The following is a 23,116-nucleotide window of genomic DNA, read 5'->3' as shown; positions in this document are numbered from 1 at the left end:
TATTCACTGACATCTGACTCAGAGTGTGAAGACCGTGCCAGATGCTACAGAAACAGCTGCTTGTGAAACCTTCACCAGCGGGCAATTTGAACAGTCTTCTCTGTTGTGCAGGTTGACATTAAGAATCAGGGCAAGACGGCACTGCAGGTGGCTGCCCACCAGGGGCACGTTGAGGTGGTGAAGATTCTTCTGCAGGCAAACGCAAAGCTGGAGATTCATGATGAGGATGGTGATACAGCCTTGCATTATGCATCATTTGGGTATGAATATTTTTTTAAATGTGTGTGTTAACCAAGTCAGGATCGCATTTTTGGTCAAATTATTTCGGAGCCCGTATCCCTTTTTACTAGCCATGCAGTCGGACACGTGCCAAGTATACATGGCTGGTGGATTTTTTGCTGTGGTGAATTGAGCAGCCTGCCCCCATTCCTTCCCGGATGGCACAGCTGGAATCTAAAGCTCTTTCAGTGTTCAGTTGTACGCAGGCACCTGCAATGTGATCATTTAGTGAGGTGATGTGTTGTTGCTGCCTCACGTCACTATTTCGTGCCATTATCTCACTTCCCAACATGTAGAAAACAATGAACATAATGCTCCAGATGCCCAACACTAGCCCGTTCAGAGGGCACTTTACTATAATTTAAATATGTACAACTTATACATTTTAAACTTATCCAACTTGAGAATTTAGTAACCTCGAACCAAGCAGCGAAATCTAATTCCCAAATCACCAGCATCCTCTGGAATTGGTCACCCCATAATTTTTGAAAACATTGCAGTTTGTGCTCGAGAGTTCCTTCAAACATGAACGTGTCAAAGGCAGTTGTTAAAAATGCACCTTTAGAACATGACTTAATAGTCGTTCTCTTTTCTTTTCCTGGCACTGTTGTCCTTTTCTTAGAAAACAGGTATTTTTTTAAATAGTCAAGCTCAGTAATAGTGTTAAAAGGGCAGATATCGGTACCACCACATTTCTACCATCTTGTCCCTTTCAAATTTTGCTGTTGCATTTTGCCCATGGATGGGAAATGCCTGCAGCTTTGCAGGTTGTTGCATCAAAATTGAGGCCAATTTAAAAACTCATTTTTCTAATCATTTACATACCTATATTATCATCCAGAGTTCCTTGGAACTATGCTGTTGAAATTAAGTTAATAAGCTCTGTAGCAAGGTGTGTACTAGATCTTGAAGCTATTCCGAAACCATTGTTCTTACTTCATAAAAGTTGGGAAATGTTGGAAAGTGAGATAATGGCACGAAATAGTGACGTGAGGCAGCAACAACACATCACCTCACTAAATGATCACATTGCAGGTGCCTGCGTACAACTGAACACTGAAAGAGCTTGTTGCCTTTGCAGTAGTTGGCCATGTTCTTTTGGTATGTCCATCATATTGGGACAGTGCCTTCCCTGTAGCCAATCTCTTCCTCCTATATTCGGAGGAGAAAGAGTAACGCAGAGGCAGAGTGTTCCCAGCTGCTGTTGTACTCACTCTGACACATATATACATTCAAACATACCAACTGATGTAGGGCGGCACGGTGGCACAGTGGTAAGCACTGCTGCCCACAGCGCCAGGGACCCGGGTTCTCGGGTCACTGTCTGTATGGAGCTTGCACATTCTCCCTGTGTCTGTGTGGGTTTCCTCCGGGTGCTCCGGTTTCCTCCCACACTCCAAAGATGTGTGGGTTAGGTTGATTGGCCATGTTAAATTGACCCCAGTGTCAGGGGGATTAGCAGGGTAAATATGTGGGGTTACGGGAATAGGGCCTGGGTGAGATTGTGGTCAGTGCAGACTCGATGGGCCAAATGGCCTCCTTCTGTACTGGAGGGATTCTATGATTCTAACTACAAATGGCTGTCCATAACTGAGCCATTTGCTGAAAATAACTGACCATGATGTTGGAATTCCAATTACAGTTATTGTAAGCAGCATCCTCAACATCTCTCCTTCACTTCCTTTCAGGGACTGTGTACAAAGTAGAGACATCTTACAAATTGAACAATAAATGTGAGGTACACGGCAGAATAATTGATGACTCTAACTTTATTGTATTTTTGAACCAAAACAATATGAGGATGATATTTAATCTTTATTACAGAAGCTCATTTTCAGCTTTAGAAAATTGAATTTAAGGATGTTGGTGAAATGCCCAGCTTTCCCAAGATTACTTCCAAAAGCTTCGGACTTCCCCAGATATGAAGAGATGTTTTTGTTTGCACCATACAAATAACTAGCTGATTAAAGCCATATCATTTTAAGGGATAGTTAACAGAAGTCTGCAATGAACCTGCACCATTCAATTTAAGTGAAGTTGTTTAATAGTTCCAGTTGAAAGCTATATCTGCTTTTGAGCTAAAAGCAAAATATTGCAGATATTTGGAATTGGAATCTGAAACAAAAACAGAAAATGTTGGAAAATCTCAGCAGGTCTGGCAGCATCTGTGGAGAGAGAATAGAGCCAACGTTTCGAGTCTGAATGACTTTGTCAGAGCTGTTTTTGAGTGCTGGCACTGTGTTGCTGCCTGGCCATGGAAAGTAGGTTAGCAAGTGCACAGACCAGTGTGTCCGGTGGCTGTTAACAGCAGGCGCGACAGCCTTTCCCCCTGTTTTTACTCCCCTCAAAATGATAAATAATTAATTCAGAAAATTATCAGGTGTTCAGTTGAAGTGTGCAGGAACTGCTTCAAGTTTGTTTCCTGCTGATGAGGCCGGAATAACAAGCTGAACGGCTTGGTCTCTGACAGTACGTTTTTTGCATGTTTTCTACAGAAACCAGCCAGAGGTGGCGAGGCTGCTGCTCGGCAAAGGTGCAAATGTCAATCTGCTGAATGCTTCGACATGTTCTGCCCTGCACATCGCAGTGAACAAGGGCTTTACAGAAGTGGTGCGGGCACTTTGTGAATATAACTGCAATGTCAACCTGCAGGTGAGAGAACAGTCGCAAGTAACTTCACTCACTCGAACTTCCAGAAAGAGTGAAAGGCTTTTGGTGCTAGGATTGTGAGTGTCTGGTTATTTGATGGGAGTAATGTCTAAACGCTGTGCAGAAGGCGGCCATTTGGCCCATCGTGTTCTGAACCGACTCTCCAAGTGAGCAGTTCACTGAGCGCCATTGTCCTGCCTTCTCGCTGTAACCTTGTAAATCCTTCCTTTCTGAATGACTCGACTGAACCTGTCTCTCCCACACACCCAGGCAGTGCATTCCAGACCCTAACCACTCGCTGCACAAATAGGTCTTTCCTCCTAGCACTCCTGCTTCTTTTGCAAATTACTTTGCATCTGTGCCCTCTCTAGTGGGGACTTCTTTCACAAATGGGAGCAGTTTCTCCCTATCTACTCTGACCAGACCTCCATGATTTTGAAGAATTCTATAAATCTCTGCCTTCTCCAAGGTAAACAACCCCAACTCCATCTTCATAACTGAAACCCCTCATCCTTGGAAGCATTCTCGTGAATCTTTTCTGCACTCTCTCCAATTCCCTCAATCTTTCCTAAAGTGCAGCACCCAGAACAAGACACAATACCCAGCTGAGGCTGAATTAGTGTCTTTTACAAATTCAAACATAATCTCCTTGCTCTTGTACTCTATGCCCTGATTTATAAAGGATACTGTATGCCTGCAGCCTTCAATGACTTATGCACACATGTTCCCAAACCTCCTGCTTCTGCACCCTTTTTAGAATTTATTTTTATATTGTCTCTCCACATTCTTCCTACTAAAATGAATCACTTCACATTTCTGCTTGAATTTCATCTTGTCCGCCCATTCTACTAACTTGTCTCTGTCCTTTTGAAGTTCTACGGTATCCTCCTCATAGCTCATAATGCTTCCAAGTCAGCAAGCTTTCAAATTGTGCTCTGTACATCAAGTCTGGGTCATTAAAAGCAAGGGTCCCAATACTAACCTCTTGAGAATTCCACTACAAACCTTCTTCCAGCATGAAAAGCATCCATTAGCCATTACTCTGTTCCCTGTCGCTCTGTCAATTCCATACCCATGTTGCTATTGTCCCTCTTATTCCATGTGGCACTGTAACAAATGCCTTCTGGAAGTCCATGTAGACCATATCTAGAGCATCGCTGTGGTTGACCCTCTGGTACCTCCTCAAAAGACTCCAGCAAGTTACTGAAACAGGATTTCCCCTTTAGAAATCCCTGTTGGCTTTCTTTAATTTAACACATTTGTCCATGTGACTATTAATTTTGACCCAAATTATTGTTTCTAGAAGTTTCCCCACCACTGAAGTTGAACTGGCTGGGCTGTAGTAACTGGGCTTAGCTTTACACTCCTTTTTAAACAAGGGTTTATTAAACTATTGCAATTCTCCAGTCCGACACCAGCCCCCAAGACTGAAAGATTATGGCAGTGCCTCTGCAATTTCCACTCTCTTCCCTCCATAACCCAGGAAAAGTGGGGGAAAATCCAGAGTAATGGCCCCAAGAACAGTCTCTGGCTAAGGTGCAAAATTATATCCAGCCTGAATTGATAACTAATGTTCCAGTGTTATGAGTAAAAGGGGCGGCAGGGTGGCGCAGTGGTTAGCACTGCTGCCTCTCAGCGCCAGGGTCCCAGGTTCAATTCCGGCCTCGGGTCACTGTCTGTGCGGAGTTTGCACATTCTCCCCGTGTCTGCATGGGTTTCCTCCGGGTGCTCCGGTTTCCCCTCTCAATCCAAAGATGTGCGGGTTAGGTTGATTGGCCGTGCTAAATTGACCCTAGTGTCACGGGATTAGCAGGGTAAATGCATGGGGTTGCGGTAATAGGGCCTGGATGGGATTGTGGTCGGTACAGACTCAATGGGCCGAATGGCCTCCTCCTGTACTGTAGGGATTCTATGATTCAATGAAATTGAATTTTCCTACTACAGTTAAGGTAATCAGTCTAAAAGCACACCTTCCTTGCTGGTGAAATTTGGATAAACATATTGAACAAACACCATTGGGATTCCACTTGCACAAACCTTACTGCCTTCATTAGAAATATATTATTAACCTGTCCTTATTTCATACATGGGGCATATTGTACAAAATTATTTCTATTGACTGGTGAGATGTAATATTATTACAACATGGAATGCCATATCACAAACAACCCTTGAAGTAAAGATGGTAACATCTGAACACTTTAAGCTAGTTAAATTGTGAACAGTTATGTGCTACGGTTTCATGCCCATTAGGAAACTTCCCAAATTAATTTCACTTTGCAGGCTACAGTGAGGGGATTAGGCTGGCCTTGATATGATCATAGGCTCCCAAAACAAAAGGGCAGAGTTACCTAGTCCTCTTTTTAAAAGAACAAAGAAAATTACAGCACAGGAACAGGCCCCTTCAGCCCTCCAAGCCTGCACCGACCATGCTGCCCGACTGAACTAAAACCCCCTCCCCTTCCGGGGACCATATCCCTCTATTCCCATCCTACTCGTGTATTGTCCCGACGCCTCTTAAAAGTCACTATCATATCTGCTTCCACTACTTCCCCCGGCAGCGAGATCCAGGCACCCACCACCCTCTGTGTAAAGAAAAATTGCTTAACGATACTTCAGTTTGAGAGCTGGGCTCCAGGCCATCGTTAATCAGCCCTGAGTGCGTAGGAATGAGAACAGTTGTCATCTGAATAATTTAAATATGATCCTCATCCTTTTCTTGCCATTCAAAACGTTAACCTATCAATTAATCACTAAACGTTCATCACTGGAAAGCTCTGTCAAGGATATCAAAGCTCCTCAGACATTCCCATCAATATAATTAAACATGTCGAGCCGCACATCAATTAATTTTTGGTTTGCAGTGTATGTCATGTGATACACTCATACATACCTGACAAATGTGTGAATAATTGTGGAGAATGAGAGCTGTAAACTGCAGGATTGCACCAAGCCAGGCTTGTCCAACCTATTCGCATGGGGAGCCACATTTCAACATTTTTTTTTCACTCGAGGGGGGGGCGATGAACAGAATTCAGAATGATAAAGTTTGGCACAACATTAAACATCAATTTTTTTAAAAACCGAATATGGAAAAGGAACAACTTCCTGAACCAAAAATAAAGTGTGAAATGAGGATGAATATTTGGGTGAGTGAGTGAGTAGCTCACTCCTAGTCTCAGGATGCTCAGAGCTCGCTCACCCTCACCACTGTGAGACCGCAAGATTTTGTGTGAGGGTGAATGAGAATCCTGATACTGGGAGTGAGTGACCAGAGCTTGGGTATCTGTGAGGAGCCGTGGGTCATCAGCAGCAGCAGAATTGTACTCGGCCGCAATCTGTAACCTCATGGCCCGGGAGATTCCCATCCTACCATTACCAACAAGCCAGGGAATCAACCCTGGTTCAACCCTGCACCTCATGAGTGCACGAGGGCATTATTGAAGCAACATCAGGCATACCTAAAAATAAGATGTCAACCTGGTGAAGCTACAACACAGGACTACTTGTATGCCAACAGCTTAAGCAGCAAGCAGTAGACAGAACTAAGCGATCCCACAACCAACAGATGAGATTTAAGCTGTCCTGCCATATCCAGCCATGAATGGTGGTGGACAATTAAACAACTCACTGGAAGAGGAGGCACCACAAATATCCCTATCCTCAATGATGGAGGGGCCCAGCACATCAGTTCAAAAGATAAGGCTGAAGCATTTGCAACAATCTTCAGCCAGAAGTGTTGAGTGGATGATCCATCACAACCTCCCTTGAGGTCCCCAGCATCACAGATGTCTGTCTTCAGCCAATTTTATTCACTCCATGTGATATTAAGAAATGGCTGAAGAATCATAGGATCCCTACAGTGCAGAAGAAGGCCATTTGGCCCATCGAGTCTGTACGGACCACAATCCCACCCAGGCCCTACTCCCACAGCCCCACCTATTTACCCTGCCAATCCCCTGACACCAGGGCCAATTTAGCATGGCCAATTAACCTAACCCACACACCTTTCGGACTGTGGGAGGAAACCGGAGCACCCGGAGGAAACCCATGCAGACATGGGGAGAAAGTCCAAACTCCACACAGACAGTGACTCAAGGCCGGAATTGAACCCGGGTCCCTGGTGCTGTGAGGCAGCAGTGCTAACCACTGTGCCGTCCACTGGAAGATACTGGATACTGCATAGTCTATGGGCACTGACAACATTCTGGCAATAGTCCTGATGACTTGTGCTCCAGAACTTGCTGCACCCCTAGCCAAGCTGTTCCAGTACAGCTACAACACTGGCATCTACCTGGCAATGTGGAAAACTGCCCAGGTATGCCCTGTATGTGGATGCTCAGTTTGGGTTCCACCAGGGTCACTCAGCTCCTGAGCTTATTACAGCCTTGGTTCAAACATGGACAAAAGAGCTGAATTCCAGAGGTGAGGGGTCAGACTGACTGCTCTTGACATCAAGACAGCATTTGAATGAGTGTGGCATCAAGGAGCCCTAGCAAACTAGAGTCAATGAGAATCAGGAGGAAAACTCTCCACTGGTTGGAGTCATACCTGGCACAAAGCAAGATGGTTGGGGAGGTCAATCATCTCAGCTCCCGGACATCTCTGCAGGAGTCCCTCAGGATAGTGTCCTAGGCCCAACCATCTTCAGTTGCTTCATCAGTGACCTTCCAGCCTCATAAATCAGTTTGCTGATGACTGTACAATATCCAGCACCATTCGCAACTCCTCAGATACTGAAGCAGTCCATGACCAAATGAAGCAAGACCTGGACAATATCTAAGTGGCAAGTAACATTCACGTCACACAGATGCCAGGCAATGATCATCTCCAACAAGAGAGAATCTAACCATCACCCACTGACATTTAATGATGTTACCATCACTGAATCCCCTACCATCAACCTCCAGGTGGTTACCATTGACCAGAAACTGAACTGGACTAGGCATTTAAATACTGTGGCTACCAGAGCAGGTCAAAGGCTAGGAATCCTGCAGTGGGTAAGTGACCTCCTGACTCCCCAAAGCCTGTCTACCATCTACAAGGCACAAGTCAGGAGTGTAGTGACACATTCTTCACTTGTGTGGATGGGTGCAGATTCAGCAGCGCTCAAAGCTCAACACCATCCTGGACAAAGCAACCCACTTAATTGCTACCCCCTCCACAAACATTCACTCCCTCCACCACCAATGAACAGTGGCAGCAGTGCGTACGAAGTAGAAAGGGTCGAGAGCTTCAAGTTTTTAGGTGTCCAGATCATCAACAACCTGTCCTGGTCCCCCCCCATGCCAACACTATAGTTAAGAAAGCCCACCAACACCTCTACTTTCTCAGAAGAATGTCAGCTACAACTCTCACCAACTTTTACAGATGCACCATAGAAAGCATTCTTTCTGGTTGTATCACAGCTTGGTATGGCTCCTGCTCTGCCCGAGATGGCAAGGAACTACAAAAGGTCGTGAATGTAGCCCAATCATCATGCAAACCAGCCTCCCATCCGTTGACTCTGTCTACACTTCCCGCTGCCTCGGCAAAGCAGCCAGCATAATTAAGGACCCCACGCACCCTGGACATTTTGTCTTCCACCTTCTTCCGTCGGGAAAAAGATACAAAAGTCTGAGGTCATGTACCAGCTTCCCTGCTGCAGTCAGACTTTTGAATGGACTTACCTCGCATTAAGTTGATCTTTCTCTACACCCTAGCTATGACTGTAACACTACATTCTGCACTCTCTCCTTTCCTTCTCTATGAACGGTATGTTTTGTCTGTATAGCACGTAAGAAACAATACTTTTCACTATGTTAATACATGTAACAATAATAAATCAAATCTAATACTATCTACAAGAAACCTTACAGGAACTCAACAAGGTTCCTTCAGCAGCAACTTCCAAACCCACGATTTCAATCCCATTTGTGTCCAGCTGGTGGGGAAGGCTAACCACAGGCATTCTTTGAATCAATTAAATGTGTGGGTTTGGTGAACCTATCCTCAACTCTGCTGTTTTGACCTTTCCAGGATTCATATGGAGACACCCCTTTGCATGATGGAATTGCGAAAGATTATAGAGACATTATTGAAATCCTGACAGAGGTGCCGAACATTGACTTCACTCAACAAAATAATCGTGGTTTCAACTTGCTTCACCACGCAGCCTTAAAAGGCAACAAACCGTAAGAACCGGCAGAATGTATTGCAAATTGGTCTTTGTAAATATCCTGCAAAATGCAATGTAAGGAAATTACAATCACTAATCCGAAAACATTACAGAGCAGATACTGCAGTCCCAGATACTGCAATCCCAGATACTGCAATCCCAGATAGCTTCCACGTTCTTCCCTAAATACAAGAGTTCCAAATGTTAATCAAGATTTCAGGGATACAGAATCATAGTGTAGAACCAGCCCTTCAGCCCATTGAATCTGCACCGACCTGTGAGAAACACCTAACCTACCTACCAGCACTTGGCCCATAGCCTTGAATGTTATGATGTGCCAAGTGTACAGTGTACTGTGAACTGTGTACAGTTCTGGTCAACTGTGTACAGTTCTGGTCAACTGTGTACAGTTCTGGTCACCCTATTATAGAAAGGATATTATTAAACTAGAAAGAGTGCAGAAAAGATTTACTAGGATGCTACCGGGATTTGGTGGTTTGAGTTATAAGGAGAGGCTGGATAGACTAGGACTTTTTTCTCTGGAGCATAGAAGGCTGAGGGGTGATCTTATAGAGGTCTATAAAACAATGAGGGGCATAGATCAGCTAGATAGTCAATATCTTATCCCAAAGGTAGGGGAGTCTAAAACTAGAGGGCATAGGCATAAGGTATGGGGGTAGAGATACAAAAGGGTCCAGAAGGGCAATTTTTTCACACGCAGGGTAGTGAGCGTCTGAAACAAGCTGCCAGAGGTAGTAGTAGAGGCAGGTACAATTCTGTCTTTTAAAAAGCCTTTAAACAGTTACATGGGTAAGATGGGTCTGGAGGGAAATGGGCCAAATGCAGGCAAGTGGGACTAGCTTTGGGGTTTAATAAAAGGGACGGCATGGATAGGTTGGGCCGAAGGGCCTGTTTCCATGCTATAAACCTCTATGACTCTAAGTGCTCATCCAGGTACTTTTTGAAGGATGTGAGGCAACCTGCCTCTCCTATCTTCCAGGCAGCGCATTCCAGACCATCACCGCCCTCTGGGTTAAAAACGTTTTACCTGCATCCCCCCTAAACCTCCTACCCCTTACCTTGAAACTATGTCTCCTTGTAACTGACCTTTCAACTAAGGGGAGCAGCTGTTCCCTATCCACCCTCTGCTACAATAAAGCAAGCCAAGCTTATTTAACCTCCCTTCATAACTTAAATATTCCGTCCCAGGCAACATCCCGGTGAATCTCCTCTGCACCCCCTCCAGTGCAATCACATCCTTCGATAATGTGGTGACCAGAACTGCACACAGTACTCCAGTTGTAGCCTCACCAAAGTTCTACACAACTCCAACATGACTTCCCTGCTTTTGTAATCTATACCTCGATTGATAAAAGCCTTTTCACCACCCTACTAACATGCCCTTCCACCTTCAGAGATCTGTGGACAAACACATCAAGGTCCCTTTGTTCCTCAGAACTCCCTAGTGTCCTGCAATTCATTGAGTACTTTCTTATCAAATTACTCCTTCCAAAGTGTAGCACCTCACATTTTCCAGGGTTAAATTCCATCTGCCACTTATCTGCCCATCTAACCTATATCTTCTTGTAGCCCAAGACACTCCGCCTCACTGTTAACCACCCAGCCAATCGTTTTGTCATCCGCAAATGTACTAATCCTACTCCCCATACATGTCATTTATTTAAATGGTGAATAATAGGGGACCCAACACAGATCCCTATGTACTCCAGTGGACACTGGCTTCCAGTCACTAAAAGCAGCCTTCTGTCATCACCCTCTGTCGCCAACAACTGAGCTAATTTTGGATCCACTTTATCAAATACCCTGTATCCCATGTGCATTTGCCGCCTTTATAAGTGTCTCATCTGGGACCTAATCAAAGGCTTTGCTGAAATCCATGTTGACGCCTTTAAATTCTTCCACATTTTCCATAAAGGCGCTTTTTACAATGTAACATCAGTGGTCTTTTTTAGAAAGTTCATTCATGGATGTGAGTGCCACTAGCTAGGTTAGGTCAGTATTTATTGCCCATTCCTAATTCTCCTTGAGAATGTGATGGTGAGCTGCTTTCTTAAACCGCTGCAGTCCATGTGGTGTAGGTACATCCACAATGCTGTTAGGATGGGAGTTCCAGGATTTTGACCCAGCAACAGTAAAGGAGCAGCAGTATATTTCCAAGCCAGGGTGGTGTGTGACTTGAGGGGAACCTGAAGGTGGTAGTGTTCCCAGGTATCTGCTGCTTTTACCCTCCTAGGTGGTAGACATCACAGCTTTGGAAGGTGCTGTTGAAGGAGCCTTGGTGAATTGCTGCAGTGCACCCTGTAGATGGTACACACAGCTGCCACTATGCATCATTGGAGGCAGTGAATGTTGGAGGGTGGTGGATGGGGTGCCAATCAAACGGCCACTTTTTCCCGGATGGTGTTGAGCTTGTGTGTTTTTGGAGCTGTACTCATTTAGGCAAATGTTGTCTACATGGACTTTAGCAAGGCCTTTGATAAGGTACTGCATGGTAGGTTGTTGCATAAGGTTAAATCTCACGGGATCCAGGGTGAGGTATCTAAATGGATACAAAATTGGCTTCTTGACAGAAGCCAGAGGGTGGTTGTAGAGAGTTGTTTTTCAAACTGGAGGCCTGTGACCAGCGGTGTGCCTCAGGGATCAGTGCTGGGCCCACTGTTATTTGTCATTTATATTAATGATTTGGATGAGAATACAGGAGGCATGGTTAGTAAGTTTGCAGATGACACCAAGATTGGTGGTGTAGTGGATAGTGAAGAAAGTTATCTCCGATTGCAACGGGATCTTGATCAATTGGGCCAGTGGACTGATGAATGGCAGATATGGTTTAATTTAGATAAATGTGAGATGATGCATTTTGGTAGATTGAACCAGGGCAGGACTTACTCAGCTAATGATAGGGCGCTGGAGAGAGTTACAGAACAAAGAGATCTAGGGGTACATGTTCATAGCTCCTTGAAAGTGGAGTCACAGGTGGACAGAGTGGTGAAGAAGGCATTAGCATGCTTGGTTTCATTGGTCAGAACATTGAATACAGAAGTTGGGACTCTTGTTGAAGTTGGTAAGGCCACACTTGGAGTATTGTGTACAGTTCTGGTCACCCTATTATAGAAAGGATATTATTAAACTAGAAAGAACGCAGAAAAGATTTACTAGATGGGACTTGATGGTATGAGTTATAAGGAGAGGCTGGATAGACTGGGACTTTTTTCTCTGGAGCATAGAAGGCTGAGGGGTGATCTTATAGAGGTCTATAAAATAATGAGGGGCAGAGTTCAGCTAGATAGTAAATATCTTTTCCCAAAGGTAGGGGAGTCTAAAACTAGAGGTCATAGGTTTAAGGTGAGAGGGGAGAGATACAAAAAGGCCCAGAGGGGCAATTTTTTCACACAGAGGGTGGTGAGTGTCCAGAACAAGCTGCCAGAGGTAGTAGTAGAGGCGGGTACAATTTTGTTTTTTAAAAAGCATTTAGACAGTTACATGGGTAAGATGGGTATAGAGAGATACGGGCCAAATGCGGGCAATTGGGACTAGCTTAGGTGTTTAAAAAAACAAGGGCGGCATGGGCAAGTTAGGCCAAAGGGCCTGTTTCCATGCTGTAAACCTCTATGACTCTATATGCCTATCAAGATAAGTCTTAAATGTGGCTAATGTAACTGCCTCAACCACCTCACATGGCAGTGCATTCCAGGCCCCCACCACTCTGTGTAAAAAAAAAAACATACCCCGTACACCTCCACTGAACATTCCCCCCTTACCTTGAACTTGTGCCCCCTTGTAATTGCCATTTCTGCCCGTGGAAAAAGCTTCCAACTGTTCACCCGCTCATAATTTTATAAACTCCTATCAGGTCACCCCCCAGCCTCTGTCTTTCCAGGAAGAACAATCCCATTTTATTCAATCTCTCCTCATAGCTAATACCCTCCATACCAGGCAACATCCTGGTAAACCTTTTCTGCACTCTCTCCAAAGCCTGCACCACCTCCTGGTAGTGTGGTGACCAGAATTGGACACAGTATTCCAAAAGTGGCCTAACCAACGTTTTATACAACTGTAACGTAATTTGTCGACCTTTATACTCTATGCCCTGTCTGACGAAGGCAAGCATGCCGTATGCTTTCTTTACCACCTTTTCCACCTGTTCTGCCATTTTTAAGGATCTGTGGACCTGTATTCCCAGATCTCTGTGAGTCTATACTCCTGATGGTTCTGCCATTTATTTTATAGCTCCCGCCTGAATTGGATCTACCAAAGTGCATCACCTCGCATTTGTCTGGATTAAATTCCATCTGCCATTTCTCCGCCCAATTTTCCAGTCTCTCTATATCCTGCTGTATTCTCTGACAATCTTCTTCACAATCCGCAACTCCAGCAACCTTAGTATCATCTGCAAACTTGCTAATCAGACCAGCTACGTTTTCTTCCAAGTCACTTTGATATATAGATATATATATATATCAATCAAACAGCAGAGGCCCCAGCGTTGATCCCTGCAGAATACCACTAGTTACAGACCTCCATTCAGAAAAACATACTTCAACCGCCACCCTCTGTTTAACCTGGTGTTGTGAGACTTCTTACTGTTCTATGACCAAGCCAGTTCTGAATCCATCTAGCTAGTTCACCCCTGATCCCGTGAGATTTAATCTTTTGCATCAGCCTGCCATGAGGGACCTTGTCAGATGCCTCACTGAAGTCCATGTAGACAACATCCACAGCCCTTCCCTCATCAATTATTACACTGGTGCAGTTAAGTTTCTGGTCAATGGTAACCCCCCAGAATGTTGATAGTGGGGATTCAGCGATGGTAATGCCATTGAATGTCAGGGGAGATGATTAGATTCTGTCTTGTTGGAGAAAGTGATTGTCAAGCACTTGTGTGGGACTTATTAATCCAAGCCTGGATATTGTCCAGTTATTGCTGCATTTGGATATAAACGGCTTCAGTTTCTGAGGAGTCGTGAATGGTGCTGAACATTGCCCATGTCTGATCTAATGATGGAGGGAAGGTCATTGATGAAGGAGCTGAATGGGGTTGGGCCTAGGACGCTCCCCTGAGGAGCCCCTGCAGCGATGTCCTGGCGTTGAGATGATTGACTTCCAACCACCACACCATCTTCCTTTGTGTTAGGCAAGGCTCCAATCAGTGGGCAGATTTTCCCCGATTCTCATTGACTCCTGGTTTGTTGAGGCTTCTTGATGCTGCTTATCGTACTATTTGTTAAGCTTAGAGATCATTATTCTAAATTATTTGTTCAATAAAAGCAGCTGTTATGCAATAATGTGAAACTTTCTGCATTGTATTACTGTGGCATTAGCTAGTATAGTCAGTATGAAGCACGCTGCTGGATGAATGCCCCTGGCCACAATTTATTCTTTAATCAATCAGCCTAGAAAGATTAACCAGTCATTGCTCTTCTGTTGTTTGTGGCCCCTTGCAGTGCACAATACCACGTTTGCCTATGTAACACATCGTGGCTGCATGTAAACAGTCATTTATTAACTGAATATCTTTGGGATGCCCTGATTTATTCAATAAGTACAAGGAGTTCTTTATTCAGTTGGCTCCAGTGTTCCCCCCCTCTATATGTTATGCTTGCTGACAATGAGCCAGTATTTTGTTTGTCCCCTGTGCTGTGAACCGTGTGACACGGTAATGTGAAATGTGTTATCACTCCCACCCTGAAATTGCCACTTTTAGTATTGTACTGGATCAGCTGAAAAGCACCCAGATCAATGACCGGGCATTCTATCTCCTTCACTTTACCTTCAGTGTGCGTTCTCTGTTCTGAAAGAGCGCTACCATGGTTTTGAGATTAAACCATATTATAATATATAGATAATTCTGTACGAATTTGAAAATTATAGTTCAGCAGCTATTTTGGATAGGATCGTGGACACTGCAGTTGCAGGAGTTTAATTTGGCCAGTTGTGTACGGCCTCAGATTTCACAGATTATGCCTGAAGAATTACATCATTCAGATTAGCTATTAATGTATAAACGTTTTCTAACTAGGGTGGCACGCTGCTTAGCACTGCTGCCTCACAGCATCAAGGACCTGGGTTCAATTCCCAGCTTGGTTCACTGTCTGTGTGGAGTTTGCATGTTCTCTCCGTGTCTGCGTGAGTTTCCTCGGGGTGCTCCGGTTTCCTCCCACACTCCAAAGATATGCAGGTTAGGTGGATTGCCCATGGTAAATTGCCCATTGGTAAATTGCCCATTGGTAAGTGTCTCAAGATGTGTAGGTTAGGGGGATTAATGGGGATAAATACATAGGTTACGGGGATAGGGCCTCAAGGTGGGATGCTCTGTCGGAGAGTTAGTGTAGACACGATGGGCCGAATTGCCGCCTCCTGCACTGTAGGGATTCTATGATAACTGCTTGTGATTAAACATTGATCAAGAACAAGAGCAACATTAATATTTAAAGAACAACATTAATATGTTAATATTATTCTTTAAACATGGTTCTTACAATTATATCAAGACGTTGCATTGACTGCTTACACGACTAATTTTCAATTTAGTTTTTAAGTTTATTTATTATTGTCACAAGTAGGCTTACATTAACACTGCAATGAAGTTACTGTGAAAGTCCCCTAGTCGCCACACTCCGGCACCTGTTAGGGTACACTAAGGGAGAATTTAGCATGGCCAATGCACCTAACCAGCACGTCTTTCGGACTGTGGGAGGAAACCGGAGCACTCGGAGAAAACTCGCGCAGAGACGGGGAAAGCGTGCAGACTCCACACAGACAGTGACCCAAGCCGGGAATTGAACCCAGATCTCTGGTGCTGTGAGGCAGCAGTGCTAACCACTGTACCACCGTGCTGCCCACTTGGAAGTTCAGTCTTTTCAATTTGTTAATAGTCCTGGAGTTATTTTGTTTTCTTCTTTGCATTTCCTCTCAAAATAACATGAACGTTCATGTTATTTTACATTTTATTAGAGCCACTGAGAAGATTCTAGCCAGAGCAAGGCAGCTGGTGGATGTGAAGAAGGAGGATGGTTTTGCAGCTCTCCATCTTGCTGCCCTCAACAACCACAAAGAAGTAGCTGAAGTGCTGATTAAAGAGGTAGAAATCGAGTTTCATGTCATGTTCTTTTAACAATTTTAATTGCTCAAACACATGTCAGCACTATGATATCTGCAAAATTATTTTTGCAAGTTTCTAATACTTGATGTTCTGAAGTAGAATTGGAGAAATATGCAGAACTGAAGATTAGTCTTGTTGCAATAAACAATGTTGGGAACTTGGTGCATTGCGTGCTTCTGGTGACATTTGTGTTGAGTTCTGATTTTTTTAATGTGCACAATATTTGGCCATGCTAAATTCTCCTTTAGTGTCCCCGAACAGGCTCCGGAGTATGGCGACAAGGGGATTTTCACAGTAACTTCATTGCAGTGTTAATGAAATATACTCTCTCTCTGAGCTAACGTAGTCCCACCTATTGTATAGTAATGCTCATGTTTTAATGACTAATATTTTACACTAATCAAGGTTCAGATGGCTCGACTGAGGGTTACAAGTTAGCAAGGAATGAGCTGAAAAAGGGGCTTAGGAGAGCTAGGAGGGGACACGAGAAGTCGGATCAAGGGTCGGATCAAGGAAAACCCCAAGGTTTTTTACTCTTATGTGAGGAATAAAAGAATGACCAGGGTGAGGTTAGGGCCGATCAAAGACAGTAGTGGGAAGTTGTGTATGGAGTCAGTAGAGATAGGCGAGGTGATGAATGAATACTTTTCTTCAGTGTTCACCAAGGAGAGGGGCCATGTTTTTGAGGAAGAGAAGGTGTTGCAAGCTAATAGGCTGGAGGAAATAGATGTTCGGAGGGAGGATGTCCTGGCAGTTTTGAATAAACTGAAGGTCGATAAGTCCCCTGGGCCTGATGAAATGTATCCTAGGATTCTTTGGGAGGCAAGGGATGAGATTGCAGAGCCTTTGGCTTTGATCTTTGGGTCCTCGCTGTCCACGGGGATGGTGCCAGAGGACTGGAGAATGGCAAATGTTGTTCCTCTGTTTAAGAAAGGGAATAGAAATGACCCTGGTAATTATAGACCGGTTAGCCTTACTTCGGTGGTTGGTAAATTGATGGAAAAGGTCCTTGGGGATGGGATTTACGACCACTTAGAAAGATGCGGATTAATCCGGGATAGTCAGCACGGATTCGTGAAGGGCAAGTCATGCCTCACAAATTTGCATTCACCACCATCCTCTCCCCAGCACATACCCGCGTGACATCCCACAATCTTCGGTTGCTTTATATTGTAATCATAGTGTTTAGTGAGAAAGCTAACAGTGCATGGCTACACCCTCAAGATAACTGAAAGAATTCTCATGGTTTTTAATTTAGTCTTATAGAATCTTAGAATGGCGACAGCACAAAAGGAGGCCATTTGGCTTGTCGTGTCTGCCACTCGCTGTAAGAGCCACTCCGCTGGTCCTACTCCCCTGCCTTTTCACTACATTCCTGTGAATTTTAAGGAATTATCCAATTCCCTTTGAATGCCGGGATTAAATCTTTGTTAGAACCAGATGCTGCCCTATCAATATATTTGTAGGAGAACAAAAACAAAACCCTTGTCCTCACCAAGTTAAAAGATGCGTTCAGTCAGGAATGATTTATTTGGGATTAAAGTCTATTCTGCGAGAGTTTTGAGAACAACACGAAAATGAATCACAGGCCCAGCCAGAGTCATTCACTTGACTTGTCATATTTTCCATTCAATTATAGACACACTTCTGTCCAAATGAGCAGATCTTAAATGTTCTTCTTTTAATAAACAGGATGTTGCCCAACAGCATTGTCTGTATGTTTGAATAACGGGGCACTTAACAGTTAATCAAGAGATCACATGATGTTAAAAATCCAAAGTATTTCCAGAGATTATCCTAACCACAAGTTGTTTCCTAGACAAATTGTTTCATCATAGTGTTGTTGATTACAAGGCTAAACCATCACTTTCTTAAAGATTATATGCTCTCTTTTGGAAAATGAATCTTTTTAATGTTTGATCATTTGAACAGCTGTAGTTATAGTGTAGCACAGTGGTTAGCACTTCAGCCTCACAGCGCCAGGAACCCGGGTTCAATTCCAGCCTTGGGTAACCGTCTGTGTGGAGTTTGCACGTTCTCCCCGTGTTCTGCTTGTGTTTACTCTGGGTGCTCCAGATGAGCCGAATCGCTGCCTCCTGCACTGTAGGGATTCTCTGATATCTATTAATAGTACACAATTAATGATAATTGAAGGCTATTGCAATGGCTGCCGTAGAATTTCCTTTCTGAAATTCAACCGTGTTATTATCCGCTGTTCTAATGTTTCCTCTGATAATGAAGATATCCCTTTTCATGTCTCGGTCCTCTGCTGAAGTATGATAATTTTGCCTATTACTGCAAATGCAGATCTGTGGATGCTGGTGGGAAGGCAGACAGCAGCTTTTAGGCATCTGCCTGGCATCTATCTGTCTGTACACCAGTAGTTCAGAGAGTTTCCACTGGGCGATATTGGTAGTGGAAAGAGGTACAAGTGATACAAAAGCTGATGCAAACCTCGGTGCCAGCACAAAAGCCTTTGAATATTTACATACCCGAGTTTGCTGCTCTTAGCTAGCTATCCTTTGGGTGGGTTAGACCTGGTGCATTGCATTAGAGTTTAGCACACGAGGCATTCCTGATTCTAAAATGTACTGGGGCCAGAAATGGATGGAAATCAGTTGCAAGTGATTTCATCAATTTTTTAAAATTATTGTTTATTTTTTTTCTCCATCTTTAAAGTTACAAAGCCAATGCTCAGAGTGGACCGGGCAAGTGCAAATCCATTCCTTGCTTGCTCCAAAAACCAAACTCAGAATCCAATTCATGGGTCCCCATTAGAGAAACAAAGATCCAAACTGACAAGAAAAGGCGCTTTGCATCCCATCTTGGGCTTGATCCTCAGCAAAGGATTGCACAGCATCGCACATTGGCAGGCATTGAGGGGGAATCATTGGAATGCAGAAAGGCTCAGTGGGTCAGGTAGCATTTGTGGAGAGAGAAGCAGAGTTAATGTTTCCAATGAATCGTCCATTTGTTGCACTTGAATCAAAGCCCAGTGCTTTTAATTTGGAGAGTGCCAGTATATTTCAATGAACATGACTCTTATCAGCTTTGTTTATGTGAGCCTTTTAGGGCTAAACTCTGCTTCAAAACTTCACAGTGGCAGATGTTTCAAATAATTGCAATCTGCTGAATTTGTTAGCTGTGTTATTTTCAGGTAATGCTTTAAATGGCTGAAAGGCTAAAGGAGTAATTGTGATCTGGTACCTGGGCTCCTTCTCAGATTTGGTTATTTTTGCATCAAATATAACGCTGATGTATCTTTGCAAAGCACTACACTGGAGAGGAATGCTGAAGGTGACTTGGAGAATTTGCTGTTTCATAGAATCGTAGAAACCCTACAGTGCAGAAGGAGGCCATTCAGCCCATCAGGTCTGCACCGACCACAATCCCACCAAGGCCTTATCACTAACCCCACATATTTACCCCGCTAATCCCTCTAACCTATACATCCCGGGACACTAAGGGTCAATTTAGCATGGCCAATCCCCTTAACCCACGCATCTTTGGAGTGTGGGAGGAGGCCCACACAGATACGGGGAGAAGGTGCAAACTCCACACAGACATTGACCCAAGCTGGGAATCGAACCCCGGTCCCTGGAGCTGCGAGGCAGCAATGCTAACCACTGTGCCAGCGTGCCGCCCAGTGCCAAACTCATGTTTTGCAATGATATCTGTTGACTGTAAATTGAGGGTTTTCTTTGCTATGGTAGTGCATGAGATATGAGTTGAGATGAGGAATTTGAATAACACTTTGTATTCAGAAGGAACTAAACTTGAATTTTCTACAATTGGGAAGATCCAGTTGGACTCAATTATTTTCCGGTCCGCTACATTTCTCATTACAAACTGATATATTTTTTTCAAAGGGGCAGGTGAATGTTTGCTGTGGTTAATTATCTTGACAGTGAGCCTAATTGTGCTCCTATGTCTTATAGCAAGCTCTCAGTATTGCTGTATTACAGTTTGGGTAGTAAAGTGGAACATTGTGCAGAACAGACTCAATTCCTGAGGCGTTACTACAATCCGTGGACATTGATTTATCCCAGTGAGCAAGACAGCTTTTAGCTGATTATTGTTATTCTAAAGTGTGGGCTTTACATAACGAATGCTGTAGCCTCCCACCAGTACACCCACACAAATACATAGAATTCACCAGGAACTAACTTCAGATTCCAGTTCAAATCCTTCAGTCATAATTAGCAAAAGTTTAAATTGAGTTTAATGAATTCAGTCCAACACATTCTCATTTCACTATTCCTCAATCTGCAGCAGTTAAACGCTGCAACTTGACGTGGTGTTAGAATGTGGGTTCTGAAGCTCGAGGAAAGGGTGGACGAACTTGCACATAATTGGTGGTTCTTTTCAGTATTTTTGCTTTGTCTTTCCAATCTCTACAAAGGTTTGAATGCCACTCCTGTAGGTCTTTCTGATATCTCCCTTGTGCAGGCAGGATATGAGGAAAAGCTCATCACCTGATGATTTTCTCATCTGCCTTTTACACCTTCCCTCTTCCTCACTATCCTCCTGTCTCTAGATATTGGGTGTTATCACGATGGCCATTCCACTTCTAGACCCACTTTTCTTCACAAACCATCCTCCTCCCCACGCATCCTGATATGCTTTTCCTCTTCCCTGCATGCTCACTGAGATGTCACATCATCAAATTTAATTTTTCTCGCGATCTCGTAACTATGAAGCTTTTTATTTCCCTTGCTCTTTTCTTTCCACTAAAACTTTGCAGGTTTTTCAAACCACGCTTCTGACATTCAAAGACTGCTTCCCGATTAGGTGGATTGGCCATGCCAAATTGCCCTTTAGTGTCAGGAGGACTAGCAGGGTAAATATGTGGGGTTATGGGGATAGGGCCTGGGTGGAAATGTGGTCGGGTGCAGACCCAATGGGCCGAATGGCCTCCTTCTGCACTGTAGGATTCTATGATTGCTTATTTTCTAACCTCTACTGTTCACTTTAACACTATCCTCCAGTTTTGTGCCCATATGGTCGCGGTGAAATAGTCTATTTACATCTTCTTTGCCTGTCAGCACGTGGATTTGGATTTCAAGCATCACAATCACAGCACAATGCTGATGTTCGCGTCCTGGCATGTTCGGATTAGTTGCAAGACGGCAAATCAGCACCAGAGACGTTATTGCATAAGTTATAAATTGACGAATGCCACATGATTGAAAGATCTCTATCAACCTTCCCTCTCCGCAGGGTCGATGTGAGATTAACATTCGGAACAATCGGAATCAGACCCCATTGCAGCTTTCCGTTACGCAGGGTCACACTGACATGGTCCAGCTCTTGGTGACTGAAGGCTGTGATGTGAATGCAGAGGATGAAGATGGCGATACCGCAATGCATGTGGCGCTGTGTCGACAGGAGCTGGCAACCACCATGGCACCGAGGGAAGGCGAAGCCAGCTCGCTGTATGCAAATGTACGTTTAAAAAGATCAGAATAGCAGTAATGTTGCGCCCATGCCAATAATGGGAACGTATTCACTTTAAAATATGCTTACACATTTCATTATATCACACAATGTAGTAACACAAAATATTTGGAATCTGTTCCTGTATGTTAAACTCAAAGCATAAGCAAGACATATGGCACAAAAACAGAAAATGCTGGAAAATCTCAGCAGGTCTGACAGCATCCATGGAGAGAGAATAGAGCCAACGTTTTGGGTCTTGATGATCCTTCGTCAGAGCTAAAGACAAAGAAAATGAGACAAGATTTATGCTATGAGGGTGGGAGAGGGTTTTGGGGGGAGCTGTAATTGAACAAAGGGAATGTGAAAGGTGATGATAAAGGCTGAGAAAGGCGCTAAGAGCGTCCATTAAGGAACAGGCTGACGCACTGGGCCTACCGAGGCAGTTTGGCTTATTAGTAAAACTTATTGTATGATTGTTTCTGGAAAGATCAACCAGAGCCATTGCAAATCCACACTCACTTTTCCATATTCCAACTGAAATTTAGTTTACTCTCAAATTATACATTTTGCTTCGTAGGATAAAATAGAACCTCTAAGTGAGTTTGTTATGCTGCCTCTTCCTCTCCTGCGCTTATAAACTTGTGAATACACTGAAATAAGATATAAAATAAAGAGCCTGCCATTTCCAGTCACTGATTTAAATAACTATTAAATTTAATATTATTATTGGATATTTTGTAATCATCTGCAAGATACGTAGACTGCTGCATGACCTTAGTGGGTCAGATGCTGCTGTAACAGGATATCTACCAATGTCTGCCGTTGGTGAGTTTTGTCCCAGCACTCATACGCTCAGGAATATTTCACCCTTAAATTGCTGATGATGCTGTAGCGAGGAAAACTGGGCATCTGGGGCCCAAGTGGAAAGGCAACCGGACAGGTATCTCCTTAACCCATAGGATTGAGAAATAAACAGGACTAAGAGGGTGAATTATAGGGAGTGAATGCATTGTCAAACCGGGTGCTGAACGAGGAAAGAAAGATTAAGGAAAGAGATGGGAAAAGTTTTTTAAGAAGTGAAGATGTTAAATCTTACATTTTAAAAAGCTTCGACAGCATCTAATATCTGCAAGAACGAGACTTCACACTTAAAATTAATTTTCAGAGTGGTTGATTGGCAGTAATTAACAAATGTCAAATCAATAAAAGGTACTTGTTCTATCTCACAGTTGCAGCAACTTGATAATATTCAGTGCATTTCAATGGTGAGACAGATAGTAAATGCTAATTTTGTGAAGTTAAAGCTTTTCTGCCGATACAAAGCTAGGTGGGAATGCAAACTGAGGAGGACACAAAGGCTGGAAAGATATCCAGACTGGTTAGGTGTGTGGGCAGATGGAATATAGATTATAGGTTATAGATTGTAAGAATAGAAAAGCAGAATATTTTTTAAAAGGCACGAAACTTGTAAG

At 43.7% G+C, this 23,116-nt stretch overlaps 1 protein-coding gene across 1 annotated transcript in view; it reads left to right on the top strand.

Annotated features, from left to right (window-relative positions):
• The window catches only part of mib2 (MIB E3 ubiquitin protein ligase 2), a 173,406-nt gene that overhangs the window by 135,291 nt on the left and 14,999 nt on the right, over positions 1–23,116 (top strand). The window contains exons 11-15 of the mRNA XM_078238623.1: positions 112–260; positions 2,775–2,931; positions 8,947–9,101; positions 16,058–16,184; positions 21,426–21,650. Coding sequence (XP_078094749.1) covers positions 112–260; positions 2,775–2,931; positions 8,947–9,101; positions 16,058–16,184; positions 21,426–21,650 — 813 coding nt within the window. The remainder of the gene's footprint in view (positions 1–111; positions 261–2,774; positions 2,932–8,946; positions 9,102–16,057; positions 16,185–21,425; positions 21,651–23,116) is intronic.

This window comes from Mustelus asterias, chromosome 22 (genome assembly GCF_964213995.1).
Source record: "Mustelus asterias chromosome 22, sMusAst1.hap1.1, whole genome shotgun sequence".
Lineage (NCBI taxonomy): Eukaryota > Metazoa > Chordata > Chondrichthyes > Carcharhiniformes > Triakidae > Mustelus > Mustelus asterias.
The sequence above is the reverse complement of the archived record's forward strand: the minus strand, read 5'-3'. Positions and strand labels throughout refer to the sequence as shown.